This window comes from Entelurus aequoreus, linkage group LG14 (assembly GCF_033978785.1).
Source record: "Entelurus aequoreus isolate RoL-2023_Sb linkage group LG14, RoL_Eaeq_v1.1, whole genome shotgun sequence".
Classification (NCBI taxonomy): Eukaryota; Metazoa; Chordata; class Actinopteri; order Syngnathiformes; family Syngnathidae; genus Entelurus; species Entelurus aequoreus.
The window spans coordinates 6132001-6151093 of NC_084744.1; the positions used below are offsets into that span (position 1 = coordinate 6132001).

At 39.9% G+C, this 19093-nt stretch overlaps 1 protein-coding gene across 1 annotated transcript in view; it reads left to right on the top strand.

Annotated features, from left to right (window-relative positions):
• The first annotated feature begins 331 nt into the window (after window positions 1-331).
• Window positions 332-19093, top strand: part of LOC133664326 (RNA-binding motif, single-stranded-interacting protein 1-like) — an 81131-nt gene continuing 62369 nt past the window's right edge. The window contains exons 1-2 of the mRNA XM_062068842.1: window positions 332-509; window positions 15230-15390. Coding sequence (XP_061924826.1) covers window positions 459-509; window positions 15230-15390 — 212 coding nt within the window. The 5' untranslated portion in view covers window positions 332-458. The remainder of the gene's footprint in view (window positions 510-15229; window positions 15391-19093) is intronic.

Consider the following 19093-nt stretch of genomic DNA (forward strand, 5'->3'; position numbering starts at 1 on the left):
TATTTTTATTTAAATATACATTGCATGTTTTAATAGTGTTTTAATAGACGGAGGAGACAAAGAGTTATGAGGACAAACCAGTCGATGGAATGTTAAGTATGCATCCTGGAACAGTCCAAATCAAACATATTTTTAAAGAACAAAGGAGTGTTTGTAAATGTATTTAAATGCGGTGAAATGTTTATAGTACGGCCATAAAGGTGCTAACATGTCAGCGATACAGTAAAGTGTGTATATTAGAGAAGAATGTGTGGACATGAGCACCCCTCCTCTACATGTGACAATGGTTTAGTCCAACCCGCCACTTCTCACTTCCACTCAGCACGACAACATTCCAGGCTGGCCCGCAGACCCAGTTGGATCCAGGGTGTCGGTGCCGATACCAGCTGTGTGTTTACACTATGCTTGGCGTTCCATTCACTTTTGTCTCATCGTAGCGCCAAATATTCACACCGAAGATGATTTTTTCCAACACGGGAAACACACTACGGACTCCCTTTCGCAAGCAGGTAACTCCACTCTTCGTCAACTCTTTAAAAGTCCTCACTTCTCCTTACTAACGCCATCTTGTTTGTTTTGGTGGAAGGGTGCGTTCAGGGTCGTGTGTGGCTTTCAGAGGTCGTGCTGCGTGCACGTGTGACGTTCAGGGTCCCGTTTGAGGATTGTACTGAACATGTAGGGTTGCGTTCAGGGTCCTGTTTAAGTATTGTACTGATAACGTAAGGTTGCGTTCAGGGTCCTGTTTAAGTATTGTACTGATAATGTAAGGTTACGTTCAGGGTCCAGTTTAAGTATTGTACTGAGAATGTAAAGTTGCGTTCAGGGTCCTGTTTAAGTATTGTACTGATAATGTAAGGTTACGTTCAGGGTCAAGTTTAAGTATAGTACTGATAATGTAAGGTTGCGTTCAGGGTCCTGTTTGAGTATTGTACTGAACATGTAAGGTTGCGTTCAGGGTCCTGTTTGAGTATTGTACTGAACATGTAAGGTTGCGTTCAGGGTCCTTTTTAAGTATTGTACTGACAATGTAAGGTTGTGTTCAGGGTCCAGTTTAAGTATTGTACTGAGAATGTAAGGTTGCGTTCAGGGTCCTGTTTAAGTATTGTCCTGAAAATGTAAGGTTGCGTTCAGGGTCCTGTTTAAGTATTGAACTGATAATGTAAAGTTGCGTTCAGGGTCCAGTTTGAGTATTGTACTGAAAAATGTAAGGTTGCGTTCAGGATCCTGTTTAAGTATTGTACTGATAATGTAAGGTTGTGTTCAGGGTCCTGTTTTAAGTATTGTACTGCTTATGTAAGGTTGCGTTCAGGGTCCTGTTTGAGTATTGTACTGATAATGTAAGGTTGCGTTCAGGGTCCAGTTTGAGTATTGTACTGAAAAATGTAAGGTTGCGTTCAGGATCCTGTTTAAGTATTGTACTGATAATGTAAGGTTGTGTTCAGGGTCCTGTTTTAAGTATTGTACTGCTAATGTAAGGTTGCGTTCAGGGTCCTGTTTGAGTATTGTACTGATAATGTAAGGTTGCGTTCAGGGTCCAGTTGAAGTATTGTACTGATAATGTAAGGTTGTGTTCAGGGTCCTGTTTTAAGTATTGTACTGCTAATGTAAGGTTGCGTTCAGGGTCCTGTTTGAGTATTGTACTTATAATGTAAGGTTGCGTTCAGTGTCCTGTTTAAGTATTGTACTGATAATGTAAGGTTGCGTTCAGGGTCCTGTTTGAGTATTTTACTGATAATGTAAGGTTGCGTTCAGGGTCCTGTTTAAGTATTGTACTGATAATGTAAGGTTGCGTTCAGGGTCCTGTTTAAGTATTGAACTGATAATGTTAAGTTGCGTTCATGATCCAGTTTAAGCATTGTACTGATAATGTAAGGTTGCGTTCAGGGTCCTGTTTGAGTATAGTACTGATAATGTAAGGTTGCGTTCAGGGTCCTGTTTGAGTATTGTACTGATAATGTAAGGTTGCGTTCAGGGTCCTGTTTAAGTATTGTACTGATATTGTAAGGTTGCGTTCAGGGTCCTGTGTAGGTGTTGTACTGATAATGTAAAGTTGCGTTCAGGGTCCTGTTTGAGTATAGTACTGAAAATGTAAGGTTGCGTTCAGGGCCCTGTTTGAGTATTGTACAGAACATGTAATGTTGCGTTCAGGGTCCTGTTTGAGTATTGTTCTGATAATGTAAGGTTGCGTTCAGAGTCCAGTTTAAGTGTTGTACTAATAATATAAGGTTGCGTTCAGGGTCCTGTTTTAAGTATTGTACTGATAATGTAAGGTTGCGTTCAGGGTCCTGTTTAAGTATTGTACTGATAATGTAAGTCTGCGTTCAGGGTCCTGTTTAAGTATTGTACTGATAATGTAAAGTTGTGTTCAGGGTCCTGTTTGAGTATAGTACTGAAAATGTAAAGTTGCGTTCAGGGTCCTGTTTGAGTATTGTACTGATAACGTAAGGTTGCGTTCAGGGTCCAGTTTAAGTGTTGTACTGATAAAATAAGGTTGCGTTCAAGGTCCTGTTTTAAGTATTGTACTGATAATGTAAGGTTGCGTTCAAGGTCCGGTTTAAGTATTGAACTGATTATGTAAAGTTGCGTTCAGGGTCCAGTTTCAGTATTGTACTGAAAATGTAAGGTTGCGTTTAGGGTCCTGTTTAAGTATTGTGCTGATAATGTAAGGTTGCGTTCAGGGTCCTGTTTGAGTATTGTCCTGAAAATGTAAGGTTGCGTTCAGGGTCCTGTTTGAGTATTGTACTGAAAATGTAAGGTTGCGTTCAGCGTCCTGTTTGAGTATTGTACTGAAAATGTAAGGTTGCATTCAGGGTCCTGTTTGAGCATTGTACTGATAATGTAAGGTTGCGTTCAGGGTCCTGTTTGAGTATTGTCCTGATAATGTAAGGTTGCGTTCAGGGTCCTGTTTAAGTATTGTACTGATAATGTAAGGTTGCGTTCAGGGTCCTGTTTAAGTATTGTACTGATAATGTAAGGTTGTGTTCAGGGTCCTACTTTGTTATTCACATGCTTACTAGGAATAATGGACATGAATAATACAGTATACAGTGTGTGAAAATACTATAGTATACAGTATGTGAAAATATTGTACTATACGATATGTGAAAATACTACAGTATACAGTATGTAAAAATACTATATTATACAGTATGTGAAAAAACTACAGTATACAGTATAAAAATACAATATAGAGTATATAAAATACTACAGTATACCGTCTGTAAAATACCACAGTACAGACATATTAGAGTATGAAAATACTACAATATACAGTATGTGAGAATACTACAGTATTCAGTATGAAAGTACTACAATACACAGTATGAAAATACTACAGTATACAGTATGAAAGTACTACAATATACAGTGTGTAGAATACTACACTATATAGTATGAAATACTACAATATACTGTATGTAAAATACTACAGTATACAGTACGAAAGTACTACAATATACAGTGTGTAGAATACTACACTATATAGTATGAAATACTACGATATACTGTATGTAAAATACTACAGTATACAGTATGAAAGTACTACAATATACAGTGTGTAGAATACTACACAAAAAATATGAAATACTACATTATACTGTATGTAAAATACTTCATTATACAGTATGAAAGTACTACAATATACAGTGTGTAGAATACTACACTATATAGAATGAAATACTACAGTATACTGTATGTAAAATACTACAGTATACAGTATGAAAGTACTACAATATACAGTGTGTAGAATACTACACAAAAATATGAAATACTACATTATACAGTCTGTAAAATACTTCATTATGCAGTATGAAAGTACTACAATATACAGCATGTATAATACTACATTATATGGTATGAACATACTACAATATACAGTCTGTAAAATACTACAGTATACAGTATGAAAGTACTACAATATGCAGTGTGTAAAATACTACATTATTTAGTATAACAATACTACAATATACAGTCTGTAAAATACTACAGTATACAGTATGACAGTACTACAATATACAGTGTGCAGAATACTACACTATACAGTATGAAATACTACAATATACTGTATGTAGAATACTACAGTATGAAAGTAGAACATTATAAAGTATGTAGAATACTACCGTATATAATATGAAATACTACATTATACTGTATGTAAAATATAACGTATACAGTATGAAAGTACTACAATATACAGTATGTAAAATACTACATTATTTAGTATGCAATTATTTAGTATGAAAATACTACAATGTACAGTCTGGAAAATATAGCAGTATACAGTATGAAAGTACTACAATATACAGTATATATATAATACTACATTATATAGTATGAAAATACTACAATATACTGTATGTAGAATACTACATCATACAGTATGAAAGTAGAACATTATACAGTATGTAGAATACTACCGTATATAATATGAAATACTACATTATACTGTATGTAACATATAACGTATACAGTATGAAAGTACTACAATATACAGTATGTAAAATACTACATTATTTAGTATGAAATTATTTAGTATGAAAATACTACAATATACAGTCTGGAAAATATAGCAGTATACAGTATGAAAGTACTACGATATACAGTATATATATAATACTACATTATATAGTATGAAAATACTACAATATACAGTCTGTAAAATACTACAGTAGGAAAGTACTACAATATACAGTATGTATAATACTACAGTATATAGTATGAAATACTACAATATACTGTATGTAGAATACTACAGCATACAGTATGAAAGTACAGCATTATACAGTATGTAGAATACTACCGTATATAGTATGAAAATACTACAATATACTGTATGTACAATACTAAACTATACAGTATGAAAGTACTACAATATACATTATGTAGAATACTACAGTATATAGTATGACAATACTACAATATACTGTATGTGAAATGTATGTATATATGTGTGTGTATATATGTATATTGACAGTGTATGCATACATGCATATATATATACATATATGTATGTATATAAATGTATGTATATATACATATACATATGTGTGTGTGTATGTATATTGACAGTATATGCTTGTAAGCATATATGTATGTACATATGTATGTATATTTATATTGACATATTGATGGCATATACAGTGTATTTGAAGTCCCTGAGCAGATACTTGATTATTATTGATTGTACATACTGTAGTTTTAGCTAAATGCTTACAATAAGCATATTTGTTCATGTTGTTATCTTGCTGCATGGGCGAGGCCGCTACTTTGAGTATTGTATTGTACAGTATTGTACAGTACGACAGGCTGAGCTGGTCTGCTGCTGACTGATAAGATGTGGTGACTCTCCTCACACGGCATGCACTAAACAAGATGTGGTGAATGGAAGCAGAATTGTCCTTCACAGAGAAAGGAAGTCTATGAACGCTTGTTTGTTAATCCATTCAGTTTTTTTCTTGCTATATTTGTCCTTTTAATGTTCACATGCATGAGACTCACTTTTAATTTATATATATATATATATATATATATATATATATATATATATATATATATATATATATATATATATATATATATATATATATATATATATATATATATATATATATATATATATATATATATATATATAAATTAAAAGTGATATATATATATATATATATATATATATATATATATATATATATATATATATATATATATATATATATATATATATATATATATATATATATATATATTAATCTCTAAAAAATCTCTTAATTTATACATATATATATATTGACAGTGTATGCATGTATGCATATATATATATATATATATATATATATATATATATATATATATATATATATATATATATATATATATATATATATGTATATATATGCATACATGCATACACTGTCAATATACATATATACACACACATATATATATACATTTTACATGCAGTATACTATATAGTGTAGTATTCTACATCCTGTATATTGCAGTACTTTTATACTGTATACTGTAGTATTTTACATAGTGTATTGTAGTATGTTCATACTATATACGGTAGTATTCTACATACCGTATAATGTTGTACTTTCATACTGTATGCTGTAGTATTCTACATACAGTATATTGTCGCATTTTTATACTATATACTGTAGTATTATACATACTGTATATTGTAGTACTATCATACTGTATACTGTAGTATTTTACAGACTGTATAGTATTTTCATACTAAATAATGTAGTATTTTACACACTGTATATTGTCGTACTTTCATACTGTATACTGTTTTATTTTACATACTGTGTATTGTAGTACTTTCATACTGTATACTGTAGTATTCTCACATATATATATATATATATATATATATATATATATACATATATACAAGCAGTCCGGCAGAGTGTTTACTTGCGCGTGATATCATGTGCGATACAAGCAGTCCAGCAGAGTGTTTACTTGTGTGTGTGATATCATGTGTGATACAAGCAATCTTTCAGTGTGTTTACTTGCGTGTGATATCATGTGTGATACAAGCAGTCATGCAGCATGTTTACTTACGTGTGAAATAATGTGCAATACAAGCAGTCCTGCAGAGTGTTTACTTGCGTGTGATATCATGTGCGACACAAACAGTCCTTCAGAGTGTTTACTTGCGTGTGATATCATGTGCAATACAAGCAGTCCTGCAAAGTGTTTACTTGCGTGTGATATCATGTGCGACACAAACAGTCCTTCAGAGTGTTTACTTGCGTGTGATATCATGTGCGATACGAGCAGTCCTGCAAAGTCTTTACTTGCGTGTGATATCATGTGCGATACAAGCAGTCATGCAGTGTGTTTACTTGTGTGTGTGTGTGTGATATCATGTGTGATACAAGCAGTCCTGCAGAGTGTTTACTTGCGTGTGATGTCATGTGCGATACAAGCAGTCCTGCAGACGTGGTTGTTTGACATGTGAGTGACAGGAAGTGTCTTTTAGCAACCAATGTTTGCTAGCAACGAATAGCAACGTCTTCCATGTCCTTGTCGAAGGTTGTGAATATTTCCTTGTAACTTTATTCTGAAATGACAAACCACAACAAGTCTCCCAATTAGGACCCCCCACTGAGAACACTGTCTTAGTTTCATTTGATCGCGAGAACCCAACTTTGAACCCAGTGCGACGTCAGCCTAAAATGAATGTGTTATTATTCCATCCATCCGAGGTCGGGTCGCGGGGGAAGCAGCCTAAGCAGGGAAGCCCAGACTTCCCTCTCCCCAGCCACTTGGTCCAGCTCCTCCCGGGGGATCCCGAGGCGTTCCCAGGCCAGCCGGGAGACATAGTCTTCCCAACGTGTCCTGGGTCTTCCCCGTGACCTCCTATTGGTCGGACTTGCCCTAAACACCTCCCTAGGGAGGCGTTCGGGTGGCATCCTGACCAGATGCCCGGATCACCTCATCTGGCTCCTCTCCATGTGGAGGAGCAGCAGCTTTACTTTGAACTCCCCCCGGATGACAGAGCTTCTCACCCTATCTCTAAGGGAGAGACCCACCACCCGGCGGAGGAAACTCATTTGGGCCGCCTGTACCCGTGATCTTGTCCTTTCGGTCATAACCCAAAGCTCATGACCATAGGTGAGGATGGGAACGTAGATCGACCGGGTAAATTGAGAGCTTTGCCTTCCGGCTCAGCTCCTTCGTCACCACAACGGATCGATACAGCGTCCGCATTACTGAAGACGCCGCACCGATCCGCCTGTCGATCTCACGATCCACTCTTCCCTCACTCGTGAACAAGACTCCGAGGTACTTGAACTCCTCCACTTGGGGCGAGATCTCCTCCCCAACTTGTAGATGGCACTCCACCCTTTCCCGGGCGAGAACCATGGACTCGGACTTGGAGGTGCCGATTCTCATCCCAGTCGCTTCACACTCGGCTGCGAACCGATCCAGTGAGAGCTGAAGATCCTGGCCAGTTGAAGCCATCAGGACCACATCATCTGCAAAAAGCAGAGACCTAATCCTGCAGCCACCAAACCGGATCCTCTCAACGCCCTGACTGCGCCTAGAAATTCTGTCCATAAAAGTTATGAACACAAAGGGCAGCCTTGGTGGAGTCCAACCCTCACTGGAAACGTGTCCGACTTACTGCCGGCAATGCGGACCAAGCTCTGACACTGATCGTACAGGGAGCGGACCGCCACAATCAGACAGTCCGATACCCCATACTCTCTGACCACTCCCCACAGGACTTCCCCTTCCCGAGGGACACGGTCGAATGCCTTCTCCAAGTCCACAAAGCACATGTAGACTGGTTGGGCCAACTCCCATGCACCAAGGTGGTAAATACTGTACAGAGTAGGCTAACCCATGTGGTTCCTGTGGATGTGAACATAATTACTGTAGTGACTAAATAACATAGTGACTGAAACAGACATAGTAATGTGTAAATAATGTCAATAAGTAGATGAACCATCTGTGGCTGTGAAGTGAACACGAGTAAGGTTGTAAATACTGTATAGAGTAGACTAACCCATGTGGTTCCTGTGGATGTGAGCACAATTACTGTAGTGACTAAATAACATAGTGACTGAAACAGACAAAGTAATGTGTAAATAATGTCAATAACTAGGTGAGCCATCTGTGGCTGTGAAGTGAACACTAGTAAGGTTGTAAATACTGTACAGAGTAGGCTAACCCATGTGGTTCCTGTGGATGTGAACACAAGTTGTCATTATTGTAGTGACTAAATAACATAGTGACTTAAACAGACAAAGTAGTGTGTAAATAATGTCAATAACTAGATGAACCACCTTTGGCTGTGAAGTGAACACTAGTAAGGTTGTAAATACTGTATAGAGTAGGCTAACCCATGTGGTTCCTGTGGATGTGACCACAATTACTGTAGTGACTAAATAACATAGTGACTGAAACATACATAGTGATGTATAAATAATGTCAATAACTAGATGAACTACCTGTGGCTGTGAAGTGAACACTAGTAATGTTGTAAATACTGTATAGAGTAGGCTAACCCATGTGGTTCCTGTGGATGTGAACACAAGTGGTAATTACTGTAGTGACTAAATAACATGGTGACTGAAACAGACAAAGTAATGTGTAAATAATGTCAATAACTAGATGAACCATCTGTGGCTGTGAAGTGAACACTAGTAAGGTTGTAAATACTGTATAGAGTAGGCTAACCCATGTGGTTCCTGTGGATGTGAACACAATTACTGTAGTAACTAAATAACATAGTGACTGAAACAGACAAAGTAATGTGTAAATAATGTCAATAACTAGGTGAGCCATCTGTGGCTGTGAAGTGAACACTAGTAAGGTTGTAAATACTGTATAGAGTAGGCTAACCCATGTGGTTCCTGTGGATGTGAACACAATTACTGTAGTGACTAAATAACATAGTGACTGAAACAGAGTATGATTCATTTGGATGAATGGGGTATGTATGTACGGTATGTCAACTCCGTTGATACTTTTTCAATTCTTTAAACACTAAAACATCTTTAAATGTTTTAATTTTGTTTGCAAATTTTTGCATGTCCAATTGCTAAAAAAACAGGAGCTTTGCTCTCCTGAGTTCTAATAATAAATTGAGTGATCAGACAAGAGTCAAAGTCTTTTGTGTCCTTTTTGGTTAGAAGACAGAGCGGCTCTTCTGCTTCCGGCTGAAAGCTTAGTCTAAACTGAAGTGCACAGCAAACTTGTCCAAAAGATGGCGCCGTAGCACAAACAATGACACACATATTCAGTGTCTGCTTGTTTCTTTGTTTATTTTCTTAAAATAATTGTTTTAGTATAAAACTTACAAACGTTGCTTGGGGTGATGAATGAAGAAACCTTTCGAGCAGAAACGGTTAGAAGACGGACCGGCACTTCTACTTCCGGTTGAAAGCTCAGTCTAAACGGAAGGGCTCGTCCAAAAGATGGCGCCAAAGCACAAACAATAACACACCTATTCAGTGTAGTTTCCCTTCTGATATTTTAGCCTTCATAATGCGCCACACATTTTCAATGGGAGACAGGTCTAGACTACAGGCAGGCCAGTCTAGTACCCGCACTCTTTTACTACGAAGTCGCGCTGTTGTAATACGTGGCTTGGCATCGTCTTGCTGAAATAAGCAGGGGCGTCCGTGATAACGTTGCATATGTTGCTCCAAAAGCTGTATGTACCTTTCAACATTAATGGTGCCTTCACAGATGTGTAAGTTACCCATGCCTTGGCCACTAATACACCCCCATACCATCACACATGCTGCCTTTTACACTTTGACCCTAGAACAATCCGGATGGTTCTTTTCCTCTTTGGTCCGGAGGACACGACGTCCACATTTTCCAAAAAAACAATTTGAAATGTGGACTCGTCAGACCACAGAACACTTTTCCACTTTGCATCAGTCCATCTTAGATGAGCTCGGGCCCAGCGAAGCCGGCGGCGTTTCTGGGTGTTGTTGATAAATGGCTTTGGCTTTGCACGGTAGAGTTTTAACTTGCACTTAAAGATGTAGCGACCAACTGTAGTTACTGACAGTGGTTTTCTGAAGTGTTCCTGAGCCCATGTGGTGATATCCTTTACACACTGATGTGGCTTTTTGATGCAGTACCGCCAGAGGGATCCAAGGTCACAGGCATTCAATGTTACGTGCAGTGATTTCTCCAGATTCTCTGAACCTTTTGATGATATTACGGAGCGTAGATGGTGAAATCCCTAAATTCCTTGCAATAGCTGGTTGAGAAATGTTGTTCTTAAACAATTTGCTCAGGCATTTGTTGACAAGTTTGTGAATGACTGAGCATTTCACGGAAGTCTACTTTTATACCCAATCATGGCACCCACCTGTTCCCAATTAGCCCGTTCACCTGTGGGATGTTCCAAATAAGTGTCTGATGAGCATTCCTCAGTTTTCTCAGTCTTTTTTGCCACTTGTGCCAGCTTTTTTGAAACACGTCGCAGGCATCCCATTCCAAACGGGCTAATATTTGCAAAAAATAACAAACGTTTTCCAGTTCGAACGTTAAATATCTTGCCTTTGCAGTCTATTCAATTGAATATAAGTTGAAAAACATCACTGTATTCTGTTTTTATTTACCATTTACACAACGTGACAACTTCACTGCTTTTGTACTTGTTTACAAAAACGAGGAAAAACACAAAAGTATAGTGGCTATTTGAGTTCAGCCCCGCCCACATGCCGATACTGGGTCACGGCCTCTGCAGTGGACGACACAGCAGCATTTTTTACGCCCACTCGAGCGCTTAAGACCCCTGGTTTGAGACCGGCCAGACCATGGCAATAATCCGCGCTTTCTCTCGTAAACAACCAAAAATAGGTGAAAAATCCCCCAGAGACACGCTGGTTCCGAGCAGAGGCTTGTCATGAGGTTCTGGTCATTAAAACCCGGTCACGATGGCAAGTCTTAAAATGTTCCACTTTGTGACTCTCGTCTTACGATTCACCAGTGAAGTTTTGACAATGTTGCTTTTGCCCTTGCATCCATTCATGACTGGACCGAGGAGGGGGGCATTGGACCGAGGAGGGGGGCATTAGACCGAGGCGGTACCCTCGGTGAAGATCCTCCAGACTGGAGTTCAGACCGGGGTTGCTCAGTCATGTCAGCGCTTCATGCTTGACATTCCTCCACTTCCCTCTCAGCTTGCACTTCCCGTGGAGCAGGGGCTGCTGGGAGGATAATCTCTGGCAAACCCCTGAAGGGGAACGCTCTCTTCAGACCTAAACGAGTCACTCTGGAATGTTCCTTCTCGCCTCCTCCCCCAAAAAACAAGCGTAAAACACTCAAGATCAAAGATCCGCTTCCGCGATGACTTGCAGCCCTGGAAGAGAGCGTGTTCGGCAGCTCATTAATGGCACCGAGGATGTTTTTTTTATTGATCGCCAGTACTGACAAGGTTCTGACGTTAATGTCAGAGCTTGGAGTCCAAACGGAATTGTCAGGTTTAAACACCGAACTATTTATTAAACAGGACAAGAAGCAAGGAATCAAACAGAGACATGATTCCATTTAGCTCATGAGGAGAGCGCGTGGACCTGCACCCTCGTACAATGTCACCCCGCGCTCTGAGGAAAAAGTTCCACGCCTCCCCATTTATTTGGGCATTCCCTGATTGGAGCGGTGTCAGGTTTGCCCCCTCTCTGCTGGTAGATTTCGGGTCCTGATAAGGCCCTTCCTGTGGCTGTCCGAGATCTGAGAAACTGACACCTCTACGGCGCATTCCATCGCACACAGTGGAGATTTACAAGCTTGTCCACCTTTTGCTTGATAAGATCAAAGACAGCTTTGTAAGCACCGGTGGATAGTGACCCGGGCAAATGGTCTTCACGCAGGGCAACCTGAACTCGTAGAAAACACATTGTGTGATAACATAGTTCTGCTAGTATAGTATAGTATGAAACATAACCCTGGTGGTGTAGTGGTACATAGTTCTGCCAGTATAGTATAGTATGAAACATAACCCTGGTGGTGTAGTGGTACATAGTTCTGCTAGCATAGTATGAAACATAACCCTGGTGGTGTAGTGGTACATAGTTCTGCCAGTATAGTATAGTATGAAACATAACCCTGGTGGTGTAGTGGTACATAGTTCTGCCAGTATAGTATAGTATGAAACATAACCCTGGTGGTGTAGTGGTACATAGTTCTGCCAGTATAGTATAGTATGAAACATAACCCTGGTGGTGTAGTGGTACATAGTTCTGCCAGTATAGTATAGTATGAAACATAACCCTGGTGGTGTAGTGGTACATAGTTCTGCTAGTATAGTATAGTATGAAACATAACCCTGGTGGTGTAGTGGTACATAGTTCTGCTAGCATAGTATGAAACATAACCCTGGTGGTGTAGTGGTACATAGTTCTGCTAGTATAGTATAGTATGAAACATAACCCTGGTGGTGTAGTGGTACATAGTTCTGCTAGTATAGTATAGTATGAAACATAACCCTGGTGGTGTAGTGGTACATAGTTCTGCTAGTATAGTATAGTATGAAACATAACCCTGGTGGTGTAGTGGTACATAGTTCTGCCAGTATAGTATAGTATGAAACATAACCCTGGTGGTGTAGTGGTACATATTTCTGCTAGTATAGTATGAAACATAACCCTGGTGGTGTAGTGGTACATAGTTCTGCTAGTATAGTATGAAACATAACCCTGGTGGTGTAGTGGTACATAGTTCTGCTAGTATAGTATGAAACATAACCCTGGTGGTGTAGTGGTACATAGTTCTGCTAGCATAGTATGAAACATAACCCTGGTGGTGTAGTGGTACATAGTTCTGCTAGTATAGTATAGTATGAAACATAACCCTGGTGTTGTAGTGGTACATAGTTCTGCCAGTATAGTATAGTATGAAACATAACCCTGGTGGTGTAGTGGTACATAGTTCTGCTAGTATAGTATAGTATGAAACATAACCCTGGTGGTGTAGTGGTACATAGTTCTGCCAGTATAGTATAGTATGAAACATAACCCTGGTGGTGTAGTGGTACATAGTTCTGCTAGTATAGTATAGTATGAAACATAACCCTGGTGGTGTAGTGGTACATAGTTCTGCCAGTATAGTATAGTATGAAACATAACCCTGGTGGTGTAGTGGTACATAGTTCTGCTAGTATAGTATAGTATGAAACATAACCCTGGTGGTGTAGTGGTACACATTTCTGCTAGTATAGAATAGTATGAAACATAACCCTGGTGGTGTAGTGGTACATAGTTCTGCCAGTATAGTATGAAACATAACCCTGGTGGTGTAGTGGTACATAGTTCTGCCAGTATAGTATAGTATGAAACATAACCCTGGTGTTGTAGTGGTACATAGTTCTGCTAGTATAGTATAGTATGAAACATAACCCTGGTGGTGTAGTGGTACATAGTTCTGCTAGCATAGTATGAAACATAACCCTGGTGGTGTAGTGGTACATAATTCTGCTAGTATAGTATAGTATGAAACATAACCCTGGTGTTGTAGTGGTACATAGTTCTGCTAGTATAGTATAGTATGAAACATAACCCTGGTGGTGTAGTGGTACATAGTTCTGCCAGTATAGTATAGTATGAAACATAACCCTGGTGGTGTAGTGGTACATAGTTCTGCCAGTATAGTATAGTATGAAACATAACCCTGGTGGTGTAGTGGTACATAGTTCTGCCAGTATAGTATATTATGAAACATAACCCTGGTGGTGTAGTGGTACATAGTTCTGCTAGTATAGTATAGTATGAAACATAACCCTGGTGGTGTAGTGGTACATAGTTCTGCTAGTATAGTATAGTATGAAACATAACCCTGGTGTTGTAGTGGTACATAGTTCTGCTAGTATAGTATAGTATGAAACATAACCCTGGTGGTGTAGTGGTACATAGTTCTGCTAGTATAGTATAGTATGAAACATAACCCTGGTGGTGTAGTGGTACATAGTTGTGCTAGTATAGTATAGTATGAAACATAACCCTGGTGGTGTAGTGGTACATAGTTCTGCCAGTATAGTATAGTATGAAACATAACCCTGGTGGTGTAGTGGTACATAGTTCTGCCAGTATAGTATAGTATGAAACATAACCCTGGTGGTGTAGTGGTCCATAGTTCTGCTAGTATAGTATGAAACATAACCCTGGTGGTGTAGTGGTACATAGTTCTGCCAGTATAGTATAGTATGAAACATAACCCTGGTGGTGTAGTGGTACATAGTTCTGCTAGTATAGTATGAAACATAACCCTGGTGGTGTAGTGGCACATAGTTCTGCTAGTATAGTATAGTATGAAACATAACCCTGGTGGTGTAGTGGTACATAGTTCTGCCAGTATAGAATAGTATGAAACATAACCCTGATGGTGTAGTGGTACATAGTTCTGCCAGTATAGTATAGTATGAAACATAACCCTGGTGGTGTAGTGGTACATAGTTCTGCCAGTATAGTATAGTATGAAACATAACCCTGGTGGTGTAGTGGTACATAGTTCTGCCACTATAGTAAGCAGTTAGCTTAGGTGTAATGCATGTTTAGTCTTGTCCTCCATTGATAATGGTACTTGGTAATGATACTAAGAATTGTATGTTATTTCCTGTTAGTGGGAGATTATTACTAAATGAAGTGAGCGGCTCCACACTGTGTATGGAGACACATCATTATTAATGAACACCTTTTTATTTGGCTTTAAAACCTCTAAAAGTGCACATTTATTTTGTTCCCCCCCCCCGCAGTCACCTGTCACCCTGCTGTCTCCGCCCATGGCTCCGCCCAGCCCAGGCAGCAGCAGCAGCAGCAGCACCGCCGGCTGGGAGCAGCTCAGCAGGACTAACTTGTACATCCGAGGACTGTCCCCGTCCACCAGCGACCGTGACCTCGCCCATCTGTGCCAGCCGTGAGTCCCGCGCTTCCTCTCGCCATTATCTGATATCCATGTGCTATTGATCGTCTGCCCTGCCTGCGGCCGTGCAGCCCACGCAGCCGCTTTGGGGCAGGCCCTGACAAATATGGTGGCAAGTCCACTCTTAAAGAGTATACAGCAGAAAGTAGCATTTTTATTTATTTATTTTTTATTATTATTACTTTTTCAATACATTTAAATACATGTTGTTTTTCCCGTAAATAAGCCGCACAGGACTAGTGACTATTATGAGAGTCCAGTCCATAGTGGATCTAACATAATAGTGTGAGAGTCCAGTCCATAGTGGATCTAACATAATAGTGTGAGAGTCCAGTCCATAGTGGATCTAACATAATAGTGTGAGAGTCCAGTCCATAGTGGATCTAACATAATAGTGTGAGAGTCCAGTCCATAGTGGATCTAACATAATAGTGTGAGAGTCCAGTCCATAGTGGATCTAACATAATAGTAAGAGTCCAGTCCATAGTGGATCTAACATAATAGTGAGAGTCCAGTCCATAGTGGATCTAACATAATAGTGTGAGAGTCCAGTCCATAGTGGATCTAACATAATAGTGTGAGAGTCCAGTCCATAGTGGATCTAACATAATAGTGTGAGAGTCCAGTCCATAGGGGATCTAACATAATAGTGTGAAAGTCCAGTCCATAGTGGATCTAACATAATAGTGTGAGAGTCCAGTCCATAGTGGATCTACCATAATAGTGAGAGTCCAGTCCATAGTGGGTCTAGCATAATATTGTGAAAGTCCAGTCCATAGTGGATCTAACATAATAGTGAGAGTCCAGTCCATAGTGGATCTAACATAATATTGTGAAAGTCCAGTCCATAGTGGATCTACCATAATAGTGTGAGAGTCCAGTCCATAGTGGATCTAACATAATAGTGTGAGAGTCCAGTCCATAGTGGATCTACCATAATAGTGAGAGTCCAGTCCATAGTGGGTCTAGCATAATAGTGTGAGAGTCCAGTCCATAGTGGATCTAACATAATAGTGAGAGTCCAGTCCACAGTGGATCCAACATAATAGTGTCAGTCCAGTCTATAGTGGATCTAACATATTAGTGTGAGAGTCCAGTCCATAGCGGATCTAACATAATAGTGAGAGTCCAGTCCATAGTGGATCTAACAATAGTGTGAGAGTCCAGTCCATAGTGGATCTAACATAATAGTGAGAGTCCAGTCCATAGTGGGTCTAGCATAATATTGTGAAAGTCCAGTCCATAGTGGATCTAACATAATAGTGTGAGAGTCCAGTCCATAGTGGATCTAACAAAATAGTGTGAGAGTCCAGTCCATAGTGGATCTAACATAATAGTATGAGAGTCCAGTCCATAGTGGATCTAACATAATAGTGTGAGAGTCCAGTCCATAGTGGATCTAACATAATAGTGTGAGAGTCCAGTCCATAGTGGATCTACCATAATAGTGTGAGAGTCCAGTCCATAGTGGATCTAACATAATAGTGTGAGAGTCCAGTCCATAGTGGATCTAGCACAATAGTGAGAGTCCAGTCCATAGTGGATCTAACATAATAGTGAGAGTCCAGTCCATAGTGGATCTAACATAATAGTGTGAGAGTCCAGTCCATAGTGGATCTAACATAATAGTGTGAGAGTCCAGTCCATAGTGGATCTAACATAATAGTGTGAGAGTCCAGTCCATAGTGGATCTAACATAATAGTGTGAGAGTCCAGTCCATAGTGGATCTAACATAATATTGAGAGTCCAGTCCATAGTGGATCTAACATAATAGTGTGAGAGTCCAGTCCATAGTGGATCTAATATAATAGTGAGAGTCCAGTCCATAGTGGGGCCAGCAGGAGACCATCCCGAGCCTAGATGGGTCAGCAGTGCAGAGATGTCCCCAACCGATGCACAGGCGAGCGGTCCACCCCGGGTCCCGACTCTGGACAGCCAGCACTTCATCCATGGCCACCGGACCTGTGCCCCCCCCCCCCCCCTACACAAGGGAGAGGGGGGCAGAGGAGAAAAGAAAAGAAACGGCAGATCAACTGGTCTAAAAAAGGGGGGTCTATTTAAAGGCTAGAGTATACAAGATGGGACTTAAATGCTTCTACTGAGGTAGCATCTCTAACTGTGACCGGGAGAGCATTCCAGAGTACTGGAGCCCGAAGTCATTGAAGCTTCGCTTCTTGGGTTTATTGCTCGCCATGACCAAAACAATAACACGCGGGACTCCTAACACTGGAAATGATCGATAAAACTTTCGGCGAATCAAAATTTAAGAAGTGCATTACTTTGAAGTCGATGTCCTGGGTATGACGTTAAAGTGCATCCGGCAGTGGAGGCTCCTCTATGGGGGTCTTGGGGCACCAGGAGGTTAACCCCTTTACTACTGTTACCCCAGGTGGCCCTTGGCAAAAGCCTAGTATCTGACTGCCCCCTAGCCAGGGATATGGTGAAGACCTCAACGGCGGAGCAGGCGGAAGACGGTAGATTTAAGAACTACCACAACGGCTGCGATGGCGGAAGAAGGCTGCAGCAGAAAAGGGTCCCCAGTCATCTTGGACTCCATGCCACTGGACCCTGACCCGGTTTCTGTCAAGGATCGTGTGGTGACTGTCTGTGCCAGTCTCCCCACGTTAAACTAAGTCACTCACAGGCATCCTCCTTAAAGGGATACACCCCTTACCAGAAGGATCGTCACACTCGTTCGAGTCTTTTTGCTCTTGTCAGAATATTTGTATCCAAGTTATCACCAAACTTTGTGTTGCCATGAGTTCCCGGCGAAAGGACAAAATCTGTCTTTGATCCTACCAAGCAGAAGGCTTGTAAAACTCCACTGTGTACGACGGGAAGCGACATGAAGGCGTCGGTTTCTTTGATGTATTGTAATCCACAGAAAGATATTGTCTTGACCTGCCCAAGCTCCAGGCACCTTTTCTTTGAACTGTTTTACGACCTTTTCTTAGAACTGTTTTGTGACCAAAGGCAGCACCTGTTTACGACCCCCATTCCTCTAGAAACAGCTGTTGCCATGTAATCAGGGAAAGTCCAAATAAAAGAGGAGGCGTACAATCTTTCGTCAGAGCGTGGTGGGAGACTGTGCAAGAGTACAGCCCAGACGTTTCTCCTCAATTGAGCCAAATTTAATTCTGTCTCTGTTTAATTCCTTGCTTCTTGTCTTGTTTAATAAATGTCATCAGTGTTTGAACCTGACAGCTCTTATTTATTTTAACTGTTTGTACTTACCTGTGTATTAAATGAATAGTACACATTGTCACCTATACCACAAAGCCGACACTAAGCGTTGTCCTTAAATGTATGTGTGTTTGGCATTTTTTTTACAAAATCCGAATATATCAAAATGGTTCCCACATACTTTGACTTTTTATTATAACTTGTTGGAAAAAGTTGTGACGCCTTTGTAGTATTAATATATTTTCCTAACATTTTTGCATGCTTGTCCCCCTCTCTTATGATTTCAAAAGCAAATACGTTATCCATCAATTTGAATGTAAAAAATGGAGATCCGTAGGGAATTGTGTAATAATGAGGCGATTACCTATTATAATTCTTCTATATTCACTGAAACATGTGGCCCTCTGAGAGCAGCCAGAACTGCAATGTGGCCCTCAATGAAAACCAGAATGACACCCCTGATCATTTGGCCACCTATTGCTGACACAATGTGTTCCTGGTTAGACTCTATCT